General features: G+C 44.2%; 1 protein-coding gene across 6 annotated transcripts in view; it reads right to left on the reverse strand.

Annotated features, from left to right (window-relative positions):
* The window catches only part of LOC106569208 (collagen alpha-1(XVIII) chain), a 47,670-nt gene that overhangs the window by 18,841 nt on the left and 8,903 nt on the right, over window positions 1–19,926 (reverse strand). For 4 of the 6 annotated variants that reach the window (XM_045694136.1, XM_045694137.1, XM_045694134.1 and 1 more), the window contains exons 1-2: window positions 8,453–9,137; window positions 888–1,441 (exon numbers count right to left, since the gene is read on the reverse strand). In XM_045694136.1, coding sequence (XP_045550092.1) covers window positions 888–1,441; window positions 8,453–8,762 — 864 coding nt within the window. In that variant the 5' untranslated portion in view covers window positions 8,763–9,137. Of the gene's footprint in view, window positions 1–887; window positions 1,442–8,452; window positions 9,138–19,926 lie in introns of those variants that run through there. The other 2 variants (XM_045694138.1, XM_045694135.1) reach the window with 2 other exon arrangements.

A 19,926-nucleotide genomic window follows, 5' to 3' on the forward strand; every position in this document is an offset into this window, starting at 1 on the left:
TTTACATATCCTGCATTACTCATCTCATATGTATATACTAGATTTTAAACCATCTAATGCATCTTGCCTATGCTGCTCTGCCATCGTTCATCCATATATTTATATGTATATATTCTTATTCCATCCCTTTACTTATATTTGCGTGTATTAGGGAGTTGTTGTGGAATTGTTAGATTTCTGTTAGATATTGCTGCACTGTCGGAACTACAAGCACAAGCATTTCCCTACACTCGCAATAACACCTGCTAAGCATGTGTATGTGACCAATAACATTTGATTTGAGTGAACCTCAGTGTCTCTCCTCTCAGAGAAGACTGGAACAGAGATCACAAGATACATAAACGCGAAGCCTTGAGCTGAGCTGAGTTGACCATGCAGAGGTGGTTCTGTTTATTAAACAAGGCTTACTGATATCTCTCCCTTCCTCTCTGAGAGACCGCCAAGACCGCCCGTTAGCCTTGAATCAGGTCTGTGTCCTATCGATGGCTGTCAAATACCAGAATGTTTGGAGCTGAGTTATACAACCTTATATGAGCTGATTCTGAAAAACTGATCAACTGACAAAAATCCATGACTGAGCACATTCATACAGTAATCACTATACATGATATAGCTAAACATTCTTCTTAGAATAGGATATTGTATGCTAGACAAGTGGTGCACAGCCAGCTGGAAGAAGTCCCAGCTGTGGAGGTTTTAGTACAGTTGTTAAGAATAATTCTACACAGATGATCTTTGAGTCTTTTATCATGTTATTGGAGTAATGTTCATGCTAACAAAGACTGGGCAAACAGTAGGACTCACACTACATAGCGCAGAGAATGTGATCACACACACACACACGGTCAAATGAAACAGAAGACCAATAAGTGGTAGACATTACTTACCACAAACTTCTCCAGGCCAGTTCCTCCAGCATTGCCCACGAAGATGCCCGAGCTGGGTTCAAAGGTGAGCTGGCGGCTGCTCCTGTGGAAGGTCTCTGCTTGGAAGTCATCACAGTCCATATAGAGGCGTACCTCCTGGTCCTGCACCGACAGAGTGAAGCGCGTCCACTTATTCCTCATATCAGGCAACTTAAAGGACGCCACCTGTTGGCTGCGTGAGGACTCCTCGCCCCCCTCGGTGTAGTACAGCTGAATCCTCTGGGTCTCGTCCTCCACGGGCGTCAGTGCCAACCCCAGCTGCACCACCTTCTGCTGGGCATCAGTGATGGCGAACAGCACCCCTCCCTGTTTGCTGCTGGGCTTGATGGTGACGATGATGGCAAAGTCCCTGAAGAAAGGATCGGGCATGAAGGTCTTGGTGAGACGTCCAATGTTGGCGTCAGGCCCGAAGCCGTAGGCCGGGAAGCCCTCATAGCCGGTGATGAAGGAGACAGAGGGAGGGAGTGGAACTCCGATCAACTCGGTCAGGTCTAGGTGTCCTGTAGAGCCACGCTCTGTAAGGAGGAGGAAACAGATTCATGAGATCTAAACAAAATGAACAGAATCACATGTATGAGCCTAAAGCTGTATAGAAAACGCTGGATATTTTTTGTTATTTTTTTATTTTATTTCAACATTATTAAACCAGGTAGGCTAGTTGAGAACAAGTTCTCATTTGCAACTGCGACCTGGCCAAGATAAAGCAAAGCAGTTCGATACACACAACAACACAGAGTTACACATGGAATAAACAAACATACAATCAATAATACAGTAGAAAAATCTATATACCGCATGTGCAAATGAGGTAGGATAAGAGAGGTAAGGCAATAAATAGACCATTGTGGCAAAGTAATTACAATATAGCAATTAAACACTGGAATGGTAGGACGTGCAGAAGATGAATGTGCAAGTTGAGATACTGGGGTGCAAAGGAGCAAGATAAATAAATACAGTATGGTGATCAGGTAGATTGGATGGGCTATTTACAGATGAGGTATGTACAGGTGCAGTGATCTGTGAGCTGCTCTGACAGCTGGTGCTTAAAGTTAGTGAGGGAGGTAAGAGTCTCCAGCTTCAGAGATTTTTGTAGTTCGTTCCAGTCATTGGCAGCAGAGAACTGGACAGAGAGGCGGCCAAAGGAAGAATTGGCTTTGGGGGTGACCAGTGAGACATACCTGCTGGTGCGTGTGCTACGGGTGGGTGCTGCTATGGTGACCAGTGAGCTGAGATAAGGCGGGGCTTTACCTAGCAGAGACTTGTAGATGACCTGGAGCCAGTGGGTTTGGCGACAAGTATGACGTGAGGGCCAGTCAACGATATCAAACAGGTCGCAGTGGTGGGTAGTATATGGGGCTTTGGTGACAAAACAGATGACACTGTGATAGACTGCATCCAATTTGTTGAGTAGAGTGTTGGAGGCTATTTTATAAATGACATCGCCGAAGTCAAGGATCGGTAGAATGGTCAGTTTTACGAGGGTATGTATGGCAGCATGAGTGAAGGATGCTTTGTTGCAAAATAGGAAGCCGATTCTAGATTTAATTTTGGATTGGAGATGCTTAATGTGAGTCTGGAAGGAGAGTTTACAGTCTAACCAGACACCTAGGTATTTGTAGTTGTCCACATATTCTAAGTCAGAACCGTCCAGAGTAGTGATGCTGGACGGGTAGGGCAGGTGCGGGCAGTGATCGGTTGAAGAGCATGCATTTAGTTTTACTTGCATTGAAGAGCAGTTGGAGGCCACGGAAGGAGAGTTGTATGGTATTGACGCTCATCTGGAGGTTAGTTAACATGGTGTCCAACGAAGGGCCAGCGGTATACAGAATGGTGTCGTCAGCGTAGAGGTGGATCAAAGAATCACCAGCAACGAGAGCGACATCATTGATGTATACAGAGAAGAGAGTCGGTCCGAGAATTGAATCCTGTTGCACCCCAATAGAGACTGCCAGAGGTCCGGACAACAGGCCATCCAATTTAACACACTGAACTCTATCGGAGAAGTAGTTGGTGAACCAAGCGAGGCAATCATTTGAGAAACCAAGGCTGCTGAGTCTGCCAATAAGAATGTTGTGATTGACAGAGTCGAAAGCCTTAGTTAGGTCGATGAATACAGCTGCACAGTAATGTCTCTTATCGATGGCGGTTATGATATTGTTTAGGACCTTGGGCGTGGCTGAGTTGCACCCATGACCAGCTCTGAAACCAGATTGCATAGCGGAGAAGGTACGGTGAGATTCGAATTGGTCGGTAATCTGTTTGCTAACCTGTTGGGGCTAGGGGGCAGTATTTGCACGGCCGGATAAAAAATGTACCCAATTTAATCTGGTTACTACTCCTGCCCAGTACCTAGAATATGCATATAATTATTGGCTTTGGATAGAAAACACCCTAAAGTTTCTAAAACTGTTTGAATGGTGTCTGTGAGTATAACAGAACTCATTTGGCAGGCCAAAACCTGAGAAGATTCCTTACAGGAAGTGGCCTGTCTGACCATTTCTTGCCCTCCTTGATGATCTCTAACAAATACAGGGGATCTCTGGCATGACGTGACACTTCCTACGGCTCCCATGGGCTCTCAGAAGGCAGGAAAAAGCTGAACGATGTAATTCCATCCCCAGGCTGAAACACATTAGCGCGTTTGGCAAGTGCTCTATCAAAGGGCCATTAGACTGAGGCTCGTGCATGAGGGGATAGCATGCTTTTACTTTCACTCTCTTTGTAATAAAAAACGATTTCCCGGTCAGAATATTATCGCTTTTTTACGAGAAAAATGGCATAAAAATTGATTTTAACCTGTTAGGGCTAGGGGGCAGTATTGACACGGCTGGATAAAAAACGTACCCGATTTAATCTGATTATTACTCCTGCTCAGAAACTAGAATATGCATATAATTATTAGCTTTGGGTAGAAAACACTCCAAAGTTTCTAAAACTGTTTGAATGGTGTCTGTGAGTATAACAGAACTCATTTGGCAGGCCAAAACCTGAGAAGATTCCATGCAGGACGTGCCCTGTCTGACAATTTCTTGCCCTTCTTGATTATCTCTATCCATCTGCTGTTACGTGACACTTCCTACGGCTCCCATGGGCTCTCAGAAGGCGACAAAAAGCTGAATCGTGGCTTTGCAGGCTCTCGCTGAAAAAAAGTAGTGCGTTTGGATAGTGGCTGGTTACAGTACTGTGAGACTCAGGCTCGTGCCCAAGTCGACCCCATGCTTTATTTTTTTTCGTCTGTTTACCTAAACGCAGATTCCCGGTTGGAATATTATCGCTTTTTTACGAGAAAAATGGCATAAAAATTGATTTTAAACAGCGTTTGACATGCTTCGAAGTACGGTAATGGAATATTTAGAAATCTTTTGTCACGAAATGCGCCATGCTCGTGACCCTTATTTACACTTCGGATAGTTTCTTGAACGCACGAACAAAACACCGCTATTTGGATATAACTATGGATTATTTTGAACCAAACCAACATTTGTTATTGAAGTAGCAGTCCTGGGAGTGCATTCTGACGAAGAACACCAAAGGTAATCAAACTTTTGTAATAGTAAATCGGAGTTTGGTCAGGGCTAAACTTGGTGGGTGTCTAAATAGCTAGCCGTGATGGCTGGGCTATCTACTCAGAATATTGCAAAATGTGCTTTCACCGAAAAGCTATTTTAAAATCGGACACCTCGATTGCACAAAGGAGTTCTGTATCTATAATTCTTAAAATAATTGTTAATGCTTTTTGTGAACGTTTATCGTGAGTAATTTAGTAAATTCACCGGAGGTTTGCTAGTTCTGAACGTCACATGCTAATGTAAAAAGCTGGTTTTTGATATAAATATGAACTTGATTGAACAAAACATGCATGTATTGTATAACATAATGTCCTAGGTGTGTCATCTGATGAAGATCATCAAAGGTTAGTGCTGCATTTAGCTGTGGTTTTGTTATTTGTGACATTAGATGCTAGCTTGAAAAATGGGTGTCTGATTATTTCTGGCTGGGTACTCTGCTGACATAATCTAATGTTTTGCTTTCGCTGTAAAGCCTTTTTGAAATCGGACAGTGTGGTTAGATAAAGGAGAGTCTTGTCTTTAAAATGCTGTGAAATAGTCATATGTTTGAAAAATTGAAGTTTTTGTATTTTTGAGGAATTTGTAATTCGCGCCACGCCTATCATTGGATATTGGAGCAGGTGTTCCGCTAGCGGAACGTCTTGATGTAAGAGGTTAAGCCAGGTGATGTCATCGCATATGTGGGAGGTGGAACAACATGGTTGGTTAAGGCACATTGAGCAGGGCTAGAGGCTCTACAGTGAAATAAGACAGTAATCACTAACCAGGACAGTAATGGACAAGGCATATTGATATTAGGGAGAGGCATGCATAGCCAAGTGATCGTATGGGTCCAGTGAGTGGTTGGGCTGGCTGGGGACACTGCGATTCAGACAGTTAGCAGGCCGGGGCTAGCAAGCTAGCAGTTAGCAGGCCAGGGCTAGCAAGCTAGCAGTTAGCAGGCCGGGACTAGCAAGCTAGCATAAGGGCCTTAGAGGGACATCGCGATGGGGGAAAAGTCTGTTTTGCCTCCTCGTGTGGTGACGTCGATAGACCAGTCGTGGAATTAGTAGGGTTCCAAGTAGCAGAGGGGTCCAAGTCCAATTGGCAAAATGGGTATAGTGGTCCAAGAAACTGGCCGGTGGATCAGCTAACAGTCCAATATGCTATAGATAGCTAGCAGGCCGCGGTTAGCAGAATGGGCCTTCAGGGGACGTCACGCCTGAGGGGCCTGTTGGGATCCTTGGGCAGATTATGTCGGTATTCCAGTCGTGAAGGATCGGCGGGGTTCCGTGCCCCGTACCGGCAGTAGAAGGGGTCTGGATATTGTAGTCGAGGAGTGGGCTTCAAGAGTAGCCCAGGAGCCCTAGCTGGGAGATGGGTCTAGCATGGGCTAGCCCCAGGCTAGTTGGTGCTTGCTCCGGCACGGAAACGTTAGCCAGGAGTAGTCAACCCGGGTTGCGGTTAGCTAGCTGCCATGATCCAGATGAAAGGGTTCAGAGTTTGCAGGTAGGAATCCGGGGATATGGAGAGAAAAATAGGTCCGGTATGCTCTGGTTTGAAATGCGTTGTACGAACTGGCGAGAGCTTTCCGAGCTAAAGGTTAGCTGACTGATAGCTGGTAGCTAGTTAGCTAGCTACAGTTGAGGTAAATAGAAATACTTTAGAAAAAAAACAGATCCACACCACATTGGGTGAGGCAGGTTGCAGGAGAGTATTTTGAAGTTGAGGTTTAGGAAAAAAGATTTTAAAGAATGCGAAGAAAAAGATATATACATGGGACGAGACAAAGACGTCTGACTGCTACGCCATCTTGGATATATATGTAAGGATATAAAGGGTACGGTACTACTATAGACATCAGCAACATTTCTAATTTCAGCATTGCATAACTGTACAACGATAACATCCAATGCTCTCGTCATGATATGTCACCATACGTCATGAAGATATGCCATTTCACCACTGAACATTTATGGATCTCCTCCAATGTAACTAATCAATTAGCAGATATACTTCTGTGCTATCACCTGACTATCATCACAATCACTATTAACATCATTGTTTGCATGAGAACACACAAAGCATAAGCACAGATGTAGATAATATCTCATCTTGCGGTAACTGATGTGTCCATGGTCTATAATTCTTTCACAAATTCATCTATCCTCATCACTGACAGTAACAAACCCCTAATGAGTTAGACGTTCACCTATGGATCATTGCTCTCCCTCTTCTTCCCCTTTTCAGACCCTAATTCCCCCCAAATAACTAGGGAGAGTGCTTAGTGGAGAAAGATCGATCACATTCTCTCCATTCTCTCCCACATGGAGCTCATCTCCCGTGACGACCACTCTCACCCCAACATTCCACTGAGGTAACCTCTTGGCCGTTAGTTTCACCTCAGTCTTGTCAAGTATTAAACCTCCTCTACACATCAGTGGGCCTCTGATCTCTGCCACTAGGCTATACAGGGTCTGATTGGGTCTGTAATTCATCAAATTAGCGAAGTGGAAAAAGACATGACAATTAGGGAGAAGGGTGGTAGTGTTTGAACATCCTCCACTCGGAACGAATGCCTCCCACAACATGCAGCCTCACACAAACACTGACTGAGTCACACAACCCAGACTGTCACAGACAAGCCCATCTATAAGTGGGATCAGAGCGAGAGAGAGAGAGATCCATTAGAATTTCATATATAACAGTTTGGTGGAAATATATTGAAACATGCACATCCAATGTCCTCAAAGAAGACACTGCCTTAGTATATCAACACAGTAATGCTAATAACATACAGGTGAAAGGTGTGAACCTGTGTAAAGTTCTTTAAGTAGCTTGTCATACTGAGTGAGCGGACATCTGGGAGCAGAGCTACTGTTTATGGAGGCTGGAGCGACAGACAGCTGTTGTACATTACCATGGTGGAGAAAAGCTGTCAGGGCATCACACCTACAGTACAGCTCAGACAGAGGAATAGACAGGAGAGCCTTCATCATGAAGCTCATGTTTTTTTTCAGGGACACATTATTCCATTTCTGTTAGTCACATGTCTGTGGAACTTGTTCAGTTTATGTCTCAGTTGTTGAAACTTGTTATGTTCATATAAATATTTACACATGTTAAGTTTGCTGAAAATAAAAGCAGTTTATTATGAGAGGACGTTTCTTTTTTTGCTGAGTTTGGTATGCTGGTAACTGATTTCCCTATAACTGGTGCATCATCCATCTCAATGATAAACATGTTGTATCTCTCCTCTCCTCTCATCCCCAGCCTCTTGATCTCAGTCCTCCCTCCCATCCCTCACCCATTTGTCCCTGATTCCCCCTCTCTCTCTCACCCCACAACCCAGCGGGACCATCATCCTGTGGTACACATAATAACTCCGGACCCCGTATCCCAGCCCTCCCATCCCTCACCCGTCTGTCCCCCCCCCTTTCTCTCACCCCACAACCCAGCCCAGCGGGAGGCTCTGAAACAATGCTCATGCTCAGACCCCAATTTCTCCAGGTTCCAGGAAGTCTCCTGGCCCTAATCCTATTATTATAATATCATGTGATAGGGATTAACATTGGAAACCAAGGGGCTAGCAGGAAACCACAAGCCTACTCCCCTCGACAACGCACAGCCTCAATTAGACAAGTTAAAAAAGCATAGCCGCACTCAAGCTGTGGGGGAACACACTAACTAATCCCTGTTATGATCCCACTACAAGTATCAGCTTGAGACTACTTTAACAAAAATAATGAACCACCGTGAGCTCCACAGCTCCACAGCTGCCACATGTCAGTGTCTTCAGATTCCTTCAGGAAAGAGTTTTCAGAGCATTATGCTAAATCGTTACTGCACTGGTCCTCTTTCATTGAAAGTGCAAACAACTAATGTGCAGAACCAGTAACAGAACTTTTTGGACAGAATCCCCCCACGGAAATAAAACTGAAACAACTACATCACCTAGCACACTCCAGACTAACTCACCACGACTCTTCCACATTTTCAGATATATTTTCTTAGCCTTGGGCTTGATCTCTGTGGTTCCAGCACCAGCAGGCTCCTGGATGCGCTGTAGCAGGGTACTCTGAACAGGTGCAGTGGTGAAGACCTCCATCTGAGTCCCCACCTGGCCCACCTCTGTCCCTTCTGTGGTCCACAATACCTGGGTGGTTGTGGGGACGGTGGTGGGGGGCTGTGTGGTCATCTCCTGTGCTTTCCCCAAGAAAGCACTCCACCACTGGCCATGAACAGGAGCCATGAGCAGCAGCAGACTATAAAGACGCAGGAGAGCCATCCTGTCCTGATGCTCCAAGTACTGACTCAAAACTTCAACAAGATGTATGTTCTCAGCAGAACAGTTCAGCTCTCAGCCTCCCCTCTCTTCCCTGCTTCTGTCTATGTTAACTCTCTCACTTTATGCTCTCTCTCTCTATTTCTCTCTCTTTCTCTTTGTGTGTGTATGTTTGTGAGCCACTCTCTCCTCTCGCTCGCTCTCCTATCTCTCTCCTCTCTCTCTCCCTTCCTGGTCCTCCTCTGCTCTGCTCAGTGTCTAGCAGTGACCCCTGCTCCAGACCCCCTCAACACCATGCAGACTTAGGTATTTCACAGGCGGCACAGCAGCAGCTCTACACTATGTCCGGCTCACATCACAGTGGGTGTGTTAAGAGCATGTAAGCCACAGCCCTCTTGAGTAATGCTATCCCCCTCCGTATACCACCATCACCAACTCTACTACAGCTTACTGAACACGAAGGAACTGTCTATCACTGGTCTTTGCTTACAAAACAAATGGTGGTCAGTTGGAAGAATGTTCAATAATGGGCACTGCGACATTGGCTAGGCTCCTGGATGAGATATTTCCTGCTTATAAGGACATGGTGAGCACTGCACACATTTTTCAATCCCCCAGGGACAGAAATCAGGACTACAAGATCTCAAAAGAATTCTGTAAAAAAGGCACCACAAACGAACAAATAATTAAATGTAACATTAACGGTTTCTACAACATTTGGCATTTAACATATTACCTATCCTCAGTCAGTTGCATTCATGTCCATTAATAAACTCAATAGAAGTACAGGTGTAAAGGTACATCTCCACAGTTTTTAAAATTATTGACATAAATGCTCAACTCGGGCAAATAGTACAGGGCCAGGAATCTGCCAATCAGTGGCTGTCTGACTTTGAGGGGCCATGGACACTGATTTGACATGGGAGAGTGAAAAGCTGGACTGTGACAAAAGAGGGGAGGAGAAACAAGGCACGGAGGAAAGGAGGAGAGGAGATGGGTTTCTGCCAAGCCTGCACAGTTCAGTGATCAGAGGGGCTGGGCAGAGACACAGGCAGGCGTAGTGACAAAGAGAAGCCTCTTCCGCTACTCAGTACTCATGGCTCTGGTGTTGAGGGGATGAGGATGGGGCCTAGGGACGGGTCCTGACAGCCCTGCCAGCAGCACACACACACACACACAGAGAGGAGGATGAGCCCACTCCGGACCAATCATTTATAAGTAACAGAGGAACACACTGTTCAGATATTGTATCATTAACAGTAACAGTACCCATTAAAATGCACAGTAAGATTACCTATACACAATCATCCATTGAACACTAACTGTTACTGTGATGTGCATGTTTGGATATTTCGACCAGGACTTGGAATTGACAGTGCATTATCATTTCACAGCAATCCACAGTGGTGCTATGGATGGACTCCATACTAAAGAGACTGGACACTGGTGCTACAGTGGTCCTAATGAGGGACTGGATGTTTGCTAAATGGACCAGATGAGCCCTGGTTAGCCTGCCCCCTGGTGGTAGTGTTTTATGTAAGGGTGTTCTGGGGATCCGTGTTGCACCCCTCTAATCCCAGTCTTACCCAGGGGGACTAGAGGCCAGGGGGGCAGGGGGCTAGGAGGCCAGGGAAGGTAACCACTAACCTCAGTCTCACTTCAATGCCCCACGACATCCATTAATTGGTTTATTGTCACAAGCCATCAGCTGAAGCATTTTGTGAATCTATTCACACAGAGATGAGACTGTAATTTTCCAAAGGGAAACAGCACACAAGACCTTTGACAATATGGTAATATAGTAATATAGTAACACCTGCAACTTCATCACACGTCTAGAAGAGCTTTGGCCCAAAGTGATGGACTGATGCTATAAATATTGAGCACATATAAAGCCTAACTATAAAAAATGGGTTTGAATACCCATTCAAATCTGTAATAAACTCCTGTCAATTTCACTATGGTGATGGAACCTCTTTGAAGCAGAAAATGTCTCTGTGTTTAATATAAGAATTCAGATTTTTGGTAACTGTGTAATTTGTAACAGGTGTAAATGCAATCATCATAGACCCAGTCGGTATTAGATGGATTCCTAGGTTACCCCATTGGCTCATAGCAAAAACGTTCCTGTTGTCTGCTTGTTTTAGTAAATTACAAAACTACATTTAAGAAGAGTACAATATGTCTAATGATGACTTTTCAACATTGCCTGCTCCCTAACGTTCTCACTACTTAGAGAAAAGTTATATTGTTGGGCTTCCCGTATACCCCTTTTCCTCTCCAACACCGAATAGCCTGAAGCCACAGGGCTCTTCTTGCAGGCTCTTTTTCTCTACGTTGGAGCATTTCGAACCGTAGGTCGGGATTTTTTACCTGTCTACATGTACATTGAACAACACCATAGCTGTGTTTTCTACATGTTTTGTTATTTCTGTATAACAAAAAATTCAACGACGATGTTTCCTCTTTTACAGTGGAGGTCAATGGGAAAGAATGTTCGTTTTCCCCAATTTGTGGGCGTGGTCAAGGGGAATTCCTTAATATTACATGAACACCGACTGGGACTATATGTCTATAGCTTACAGCAGTCGTAAATTCAGTGTTTATGCTGAGAAGTCTAAAACAACTACACACACAGTGGTCCTCTAGCTCCACCATGTGGTCACATCTAGAATCACAGACAAAACTTAATTCCCTTATGAAAACAGCCTTGTATACACAGTCTGCGTCCCTTGCGTCCAACATGGCACCCTATTCCCTCTATAGTACACTACTTTTAACCAAAGCCCTGGTCAACAGTATGCACTACACAAGGAATAGGGTGGAATTTGGGATACAGAGATACAATCCACAGCCAATCACAGCAGTCGCTGTCACTTTAGATTGACCAATGTGATGTCAGTAGGGGTCAGGTCTCACTAAAGAGAAGAGCCAGGAGGCTTCATGGGTGAACAAAAACAGAGCTTCGCCACATTAAATCACCATCACTGGGAAGCTCTCTCATCAAGAGCCCCTCAAATATTGTATCATTATTATGGGCAGCAGATCAAAAGCAGTCTGGTTTTATTGGGGTGATTTAGTCAGACACGTGGGCCCACTGGCCTCTAGTCCAGTCTGGTCTAAGACTCTTTCTCAAAAAAAGATTTGTTCCATCATGTAGCAAGACAAACATTCTGATTTTCTATTCTTCTTTGAATATTATTTTCCTTGCTAAATAATACATTTTTAGTATGCCACCAGACGTTACGATATTCAGGAGATCCCTTCTCCAGTAACTATCCTCACCAGTTGTTTACAGTGCGGAAAGTATTCAGACCCCTTGACTTTTTCCACATTTTGTTACGTTACAGCCTTATCCTAAAATGGATTTAATAAAAACATTTCCTCATCAATCTACACACAATACCCCATAATGAGAAAGTGAAAACAGGTGTTTAGAATTTTTTGCGAATGTATTATAAATAAAAAACAGAAATACATTATTTTAAATACTAAGGTAGCCCACTCCTCAGTAAGGCTCGACAGCCCGCTTGAAGTTTGTCAAAAGGCACCTAAAGGACTCTCGTACCATGAGAAACAAGATTATCTGGTCTGATGAAAACAAAAGTGAACTCTGGCCTGAATGCCAAGCGTCAAGTCCGGAGGAAACCTGGCACCATCCCTATAGTGAAGCATGGTGGTGGCTGCATCATGCTGTTGGGAATGTTTTCCAGCGGCAGGAACTGGGAGACTAGTCAAGATTGAGGGAAAGATGAAAGTACAGAGATATCCTTGATGAAAACCTGCTCCAGAGCGCTCAGGACCTCAGACTGGGGCAAAGGTTCACCTTCCATCAGGACAACAACCCTAAGCACACAGCCAAGACAACGCAGGAGTGGCTTCGGGACAAGATTGAATCGTACTACACCAACTCTGTCGCTCGTCGGATGTGGCAGGGTTTGCAAACTATTACAGACTACAAAGGGAAGCACAGCTGAATAAAGTAACAAAATGTAGAAAAAGTCAAGGGGTCTGAATACTTTCCGAATGCGCTGTATACATTCAGTTCAGCCTAAATTTTATCTGAGGGCTGGCCAATGTCTTTAATAAAACGACATAAAATCTCAACGGCATAAAACTGCCACATGACATTCAAATAAAAGGGTGTTACTATGGACAAAATGCCAACTTGACATAAAAAGCATAAAACATCCCTTTGAATTTACAGTTAGACCAATCCACTTTGAGGACAGAGTATGTAGGATGTCCATACGGTAGCCAATGTATTTATTGTGTCAGAGGAACATAAAATCCCAATCCCTGTCTAGATATAAGAGCTAGGGGTAGAGACCAGTGGAGAGGTAGACAGTTTGTGACTGTTCTCCACTCTGGGACAGGTAATAATAGAACATTTCACTTTTAAACTCTCCCTCCACACATAGATACATAAGTTCACTCTCCCTCCTAGCGATCCAACTCAATGCAGCCTCGATTGCAGGCCTGTTCTCCTATTACTAGGAAAACAGCAATAGGAAAAAATCCCCAAATCCTAGATGCCAAAGTCCTGCCCTTGAGCAAGGCGCTTAACCCCAACAACAGCTCCCAGTGTGGCAGTTCACCTCGCCAAAACCTATGTATGTGGGGTTGGATTAAAAGTGGAATTAGAGCAATTTACATGGTTAACTGCCTTGCTCAAGGGTACATCAACAGATCTTTCCCAGTCGGCTCAGGGATTCAAACCAGCGACCTTTCAGTTACTGGCCCAACGCTCTTAAGCATTACCTGCCACCCCATGTGTGTAAATCCGCCCTAAGGGGTTTTGACATAGGCTTTGTTTGTGATTAGGTAGGGCTAAGGCCAGTCCTGCCCATCCTTATTGTGATGCAGACTGCCTCCCTCGGGGAAGGTGAAATCCAGAGAATGTAAAGAATGCTAGAGCTGAAGACACCTCCTGTCTCCCCAACACCCAGCTAAAGACACAGTGACCACCTGCAGGTGAAAAGGGGGGGAGAGTGAATGCATTTTCATCAATCAATTATTTTAGAACTAGGGAGCTCCTCTATTGTCACTCAGGGATCAATCACAGTTAACCTGGGCTGGGAAGAGAGGATGGGTCCCAGGAGACAGACTAAGAATGGTGGGAAAAGGCCCAAAACAGAGAGAAGATAGAGCCTATGAGTGGGTGTGTTGTTACCTAACCTGGGGGTGGCCAGAAAGCTGACCTCACAATAAGAATGCCTGTTCTAGAATGTCCTCAGAAAAAGAATGAAAAGCCAAAAAGCCAACAAAGGATTATTAAGGCACAGCAATATCTGACCCTTGTGAGACCTCAACCTATGAGGTTGAGATACAAAACTGTATTTCCAAAATACTCTTCATCACCTAAGCCTGGGTGGTGACCCTCCTATTTTGTGTAAAGCACAGAGTGCAGATTGAGTGTAGCATTAGACTAAACCTGATGTTGAGGGTGTCTTCCAAGTACTTGATTGTTACTGATAGACAGTCAATGTCCTTGAGTGAGTATGTTGGCTAATCGAACTGCTTACTTACAGGTCTTCAGTTGACAGTGGGTGTAACGGGGTGCGTACTGGCGGCAGAGAAGTCAGGCGCAGGAGAGCGAAAACTGATTTTCAACTGTGTTGTTTAATAAACATAAAAAACACCGTAAACAGAACAATCAATGAATGGGTCAAACAAAACCCGGTATCCACCAGCATAACGTGCACAAGCACTACAAGAAACAATTCCGGACAAGGACATGGGGGGAACAGAGGGTTAAATACACAACATGGAATTGATGGAATTAAACCCAGGTGTGAGGGAAGATAAGACAAAACCAATGGAAAATTAAAGGTGGATCGGCGATGGCTAGAAGGCCGTCGACGTCGACCACCGAACGCCGCCCGAACTAGGAGAGGGACCGACTTCGGCGGAAGTCGTGACAGTGGGTAACTTATACAGAAAAGCACTTTGCACTTCGGCTTTGTCACAACTGTGAAGAGCAGTAACGTGGCTCAGCAGCAAATTAAAATATCCCAAAGGCGCCTTGTATTTGAGGATATGCCTCTATGCCATAAATCCAGAGTTTGGCTTTGGCTCTAGATAACCTTGAGTGAACTTAGTGGGTAAAGCGACACAGCGCTCTACAGAGTGAGTACAGAGAGGGTCTCTTTTGACCAAAGTGGTTGAGATGTTCAGGGCAGGGCGTCCAGCCAATTCTATTAGCTTTTAAAGGAAGTCATGAGAGGAGAATTACCCAACCTCAGACATTCTCCTCTCCTCAGATACAGACAAGGGCCTAAAGCGTGTGGCTGTGTGCTGTGACAGCCATGTAGGGATGGTGGACAGCAGTTGCCTGCAGCCATTGGTAATTGAGTAAAGAAGATATACAGTGTCTGGCATTGGCTGATTGAGTGGAATGACTTGTATTAAATGCATTACAGTGAGGTCAATAATATAAACCTATGTTAAATGCAAGTTATTTTGGAAGTTATCAGAGCACATAACACATGAACATCTCCAACTCAATCATCAAGTTTGCAGACGACACTACAGTGGTAGGCTTGATTACCAACAACGACGAGACAGCCTATAGGGAGGAGGTGAGGGCCCTTGGAGTGTGGTGTCAGGAAAATAACCTCACACTCAACGTCAACAAAACAAAGGAGATGATCGTGGACTTCAGGAAACAGCAGAGGGAGCACCCCCCCATCCACATCGACGGGACAGTAGTGGAGAAGATGGAAAGTTTTAAGTTCCTCGGCGTACACATCACGGACAAACTGAAATGGTCCACCCACACAGACAGCGTGGTGAAGAAGGTGCAACAGCGCCTCTTCAACCTCAGGAGGCTAAAGAAATTTGGCTTGTCACCGAAAACACTCACAAACTTTTACAGATGCACAATCGAGAGCATCCTGTCGGGCTGTATCACCGCCTGGTACAGCAACTGCTCCGCCCTCAACCATAAGGCTCTCCAGAGGGTAGTGAGGTCTGCACAATGCATAACCGGGGGCAAACTACCTGCCCTCCAGGACACATACATAACCCGATGTCACAGGAAAGCCAAAAAGATCATCAAGGACAACAACCACCCGAGAAACTGCCTGTTCACCCCACTATCATCCAGAAGGCGAGGTCAGTACAGGTGCATCAAAGCAGGGACCGAGAGACTGAAAAACAGCTTATATATCAAGGCCATCAGACTGTTAAACAGCCATCACTAACATTGACTGGCTGCTGCCAACATACTGACTCAAATCTCTAGCCACTTTAATAATTAAAAATTAGATGTAATAAATGTATCACTGGTCACTTTAAACAATGCCACTTTATATAATGTTTACATACCCTACATTACTCATTTCAAATGTATAATACTGTACTCTATACCATCTACTGCATCTTGCCTATGCCGTTTGGCCATCGCTTATCCATATATTTACATGTACATATTCTTATTCATTCCTTTACACTTGTGTGTGTATAAGGTAGTTGTTGTGAAATTGTTAGATTACTTGTTAGATATTACTGCACGGTCGGAACTAGAAGCACAAGCATTTTGCTACACTCGCATTAACATCTGCTAACCATGTGTATGTGATCAATAAAATTTGATTTTGATCAGGAATCATTCAGTTGTACGATGTGTACACTAATGTCCACAGATTGAATAATACAAGGCATGAAACATTTGAGCAACCTTTTAGTATTAACTTCAATTAACTCTTGAATGTCAAAGTCTCTTTCAACAGCTGTGTGTCCTCTGACAATACTAAGCCTGGCATGCGGGGCTAAGCCTTGGTCAATCTTGACATCTGGCCCACTGAAATACAGTAGACTCAGTTTTTATTGTTTCAAGTGTCCCCCGACCTTACCCTAACCCCCACCCTTATCCTCACCCCCACCCTCAGCCTCACCCCAAGCCCTCCATCGCCTAAAGACAAGCGTGGTAGGGGACAGAGGAGGGCCATGTGCTCATTGATGTGGTTTTTCCATTGGGTAATGCGTGCCCCAGATAATTGGGAGAGCTGAATAGGCGAGTCAATGTGGTAAGTCCTATAAACAAGTGGTCTCTCTCTTTATGAGCTCATTTGGTCCGTGGTGGCCTTGTAGGTTCACTCCCATTGTCAATTGTGTAATTGTTTGACCTAGCTCAAATGCCCCAAAAAATGTGGGATTTTACATGAGTTTGAATGGGAGAATTCTATTGAATTCTTGTCTATGGACATTTGTGCAGGTTGGCTAGGAGACACTTCTGTGGCCAGTCCTCCTGTTTGCCCAGCTGTAAGCCACTATCTAAACACAACTTCTCAGCCTGAAAAATCTTGAAACTTTGAATCTCTTGAGCACAAGTGTAAATCCTCAGATCCCATTCTCACTGGAGGGGGGGTGGTGATGGAGGGTGAGTAAGGTGCTAGTCGCTGACATTTTCTTGGTTTCAGGATGTTCACAGAGTACTGTTAGTACTGAAATTATGAAATGTTTCATGCCACTTTCAACTGTAAATAGTGTCACTTTTTGGTCTTCCGAGCAAGACATAAAATATAATATATCCTTTCCTGTTTACAATCTAAGTGATTGCATTTAAATGCCCCCCAGTCCTATTCACCTCTAAAACACCTCTACATCATGTTTCAGTTGAGAATAGTTCATTCATGGCCATGTCTTCCTGTGCTTGGGTGTAACTATTTACATTTGGGCTATCACAGGCTGTATAGAGAGGCTGGGCTGGCCTGAACACAGGTCTACAGTACAGTAGCACTACAAGGGCTAACACGGCCATATTTCATTCAGTGTCCTCATTGGAAGCAATAACAAACAGAGCTCAGGGTCAGCCTTAAGGGCACACCTTTAAAGATCAGTGCAATTAACAGGAACGTTTTCTGAAACATTACCTGTCTTGCTCGGTAATGAGCATCAGATTAGTTTATTTACCTAATTCTAAATGAATACCTTCTAACCTGGAGTAAAGTTGAGTGGGAGGTCAGGTCAGCTAAAGTACTACAGTACCATTAATGCAATAAATTGTTTAAGAACATACATTTCTTATATTGTATGGTGCCATGCCAAAATAACACTGTCCTTGATCATTAAGTGCTTAAAGTGGCCTAATGTCCAAATCCACTAAAAAGGAAAGGTTGCTGATAAAGTGTCTGATAGAGTCACTAGATTCCTAATAACATCTGGGAGTACAGTACAGTTCACTAGGGACGTTTCTGCTGCAACGCTGTTCCCACAATTAGTAGTAATGGCTGGGCAGAGAGACCTGTTGAGATGCATTGTGTGGTCTGCCACTCATGCTTATTTGGGTCAGACAGAGGAGGGCCTGGGCCGTCTCTCTGTGTCTGCCAAGGGTCCCTTCACAACACAACAGGACAGAAGAGTTAGCAGGGTATCAGGGTTCAGACAAGCAAGCCCTATCCAAAAACAAGAAGTATACACATGCATGCGCTCATACACAGACACAGATACACGTACTTTGGCAGGTAAGGTGAACACAATGCCTCTGGGTCTGGTTTTGTCTTTCAGTCCACTCTATAAAGACTATCTAGCCATTTCACTGGCTCATTCAACCAATCAGAAATCATACAGCACTGGTGGCATCACGTCATAACAGAATGTGGCAGCATTATGTCCACACAGGAAAACAGTCCACTAAAACAAACCTCTATTGATTATTGATCAGACTGAGACAGATTTGTTACAGTGACTGAGCAGTGATTCAGCACCAGCAGAGTTCATTCATAAATCTCCCTTTGTAGGGAGTGAAAGAGGTCAAATGTACAGGAGTGAAAGAGGTCAAAAGTACCGATGAGATAACTTAGTAATGTGCCCTCAAACTATGAAATGTCACTGTGATCATCACTGTCTAGTGTCTACTGCAAATTTAAATTTACCCCCAAAAAAAACAACAATGACGTTTTCGTCTTTTGAGCTTCTAGTCATGAAATCTATGCAGCCTACTCAATCACTTTTTATAGCTACTGTTTACAGGCCTCCTGGGCCATATGCAGCGTTCCTCACTGAGTTCCCTGAATTCCTATCGGACCTTGTAGTCATTGCAGATAATATTCAAATTTTTGGTGACTTTAATAGTCACATGGAAAAGTCCACAGACCCACTCCAAAAGGCTTTCGGAGCCATCATCGACTCAGTGGGTTTTGTCCAACATGTCTCTGGACCTACTCACTGCCACAGTCATACTCTGGACCTAGTTTTGTCCCATGGAATAAATGTTGTGGATCTTAATGTTTTTCCTCATAATCCTGGACTATCGGACCACCATTTTATTACGTTCGCAATCGCAACAAATAATCTGCTCAGACCCCAACCAAGAAGCATTAAAAGTGGTGCTATAAATTCTCAGGCAACCCAAAGATTCCTTGATGCCCTTCCAGACTCCCTCTGCCTACCCAAGGACGTCAGAGGACAAAAATCAGTTAACCACCTAACCGAGGAACTCAATTTAACCTTGCGCAATACCCTAGATGCAGTTGCACCCCTAAAAACTAAAAACATTTGTCATAAGAAACTAGCTCCCTGGTATACAGAAAATACACGAGCTCTGAAGCAAGCTTCCAGAAAATTGGAACGGAAATGGCGTCACACCAAACTGGAAGTCTTCCGACTAGCTTGGAAAGACAGTACCGTGCAGTATCGAAGAGCCCTCAATGCTGCTCGATCATCCTATTTTTCCAACTTAATTGAGGAAAATAAGAACAATCCGAAATTTCTTTTTGATACTGTCGCAAAGTTAACTAAAAAGCAGCATTCCCCAGGAGAGGATGGCTCTCACTTCAGCAGTGATGAATTCATGAACTTCTTTGAGGAAAAGATCATGATCATTAGAAAGCAAATTACGGACTCCTCTTTAAATCTGCGTATTCCTCCAAAGCTCCGTTGTCCTGAGTCTGCACAACCCTGCCAGGACCTAGGATCAAGGGAGACACTAAAGTGTTTTAGTACTATATCTCTTGACACAATGATGAAAATAATCATGGCTTCTAAACCTTCAAGCTGCATACTGGACCCTATTCCAACTAAACTACTGAAAGAGCTGCTTTCTGTGCTTGGCCCTCCTATGTTGAACATAATAAACGGCTCTCTATCCACCGGATGTGTACCAAACTCACTAAAAGTGGCAGTAATAAAGCCTCTCTTGAAAAAGCCAAATCTTGACCCAGAA

The sequence above is a fragment of the Salmo salar genome, chromosome ssa14 (genome assembly GCF_905237065.1).
Source record: "Salmo salar chromosome ssa14, Ssal_v3.1, whole genome shotgun sequence".
In the NCBI taxonomy this organism is placed as follows: domain Eukaryota; kingdom Metazoa; phylum Chordata; class Actinopteri; order Salmoniformes; family Salmonidae; genus Salmo; species Salmo salar.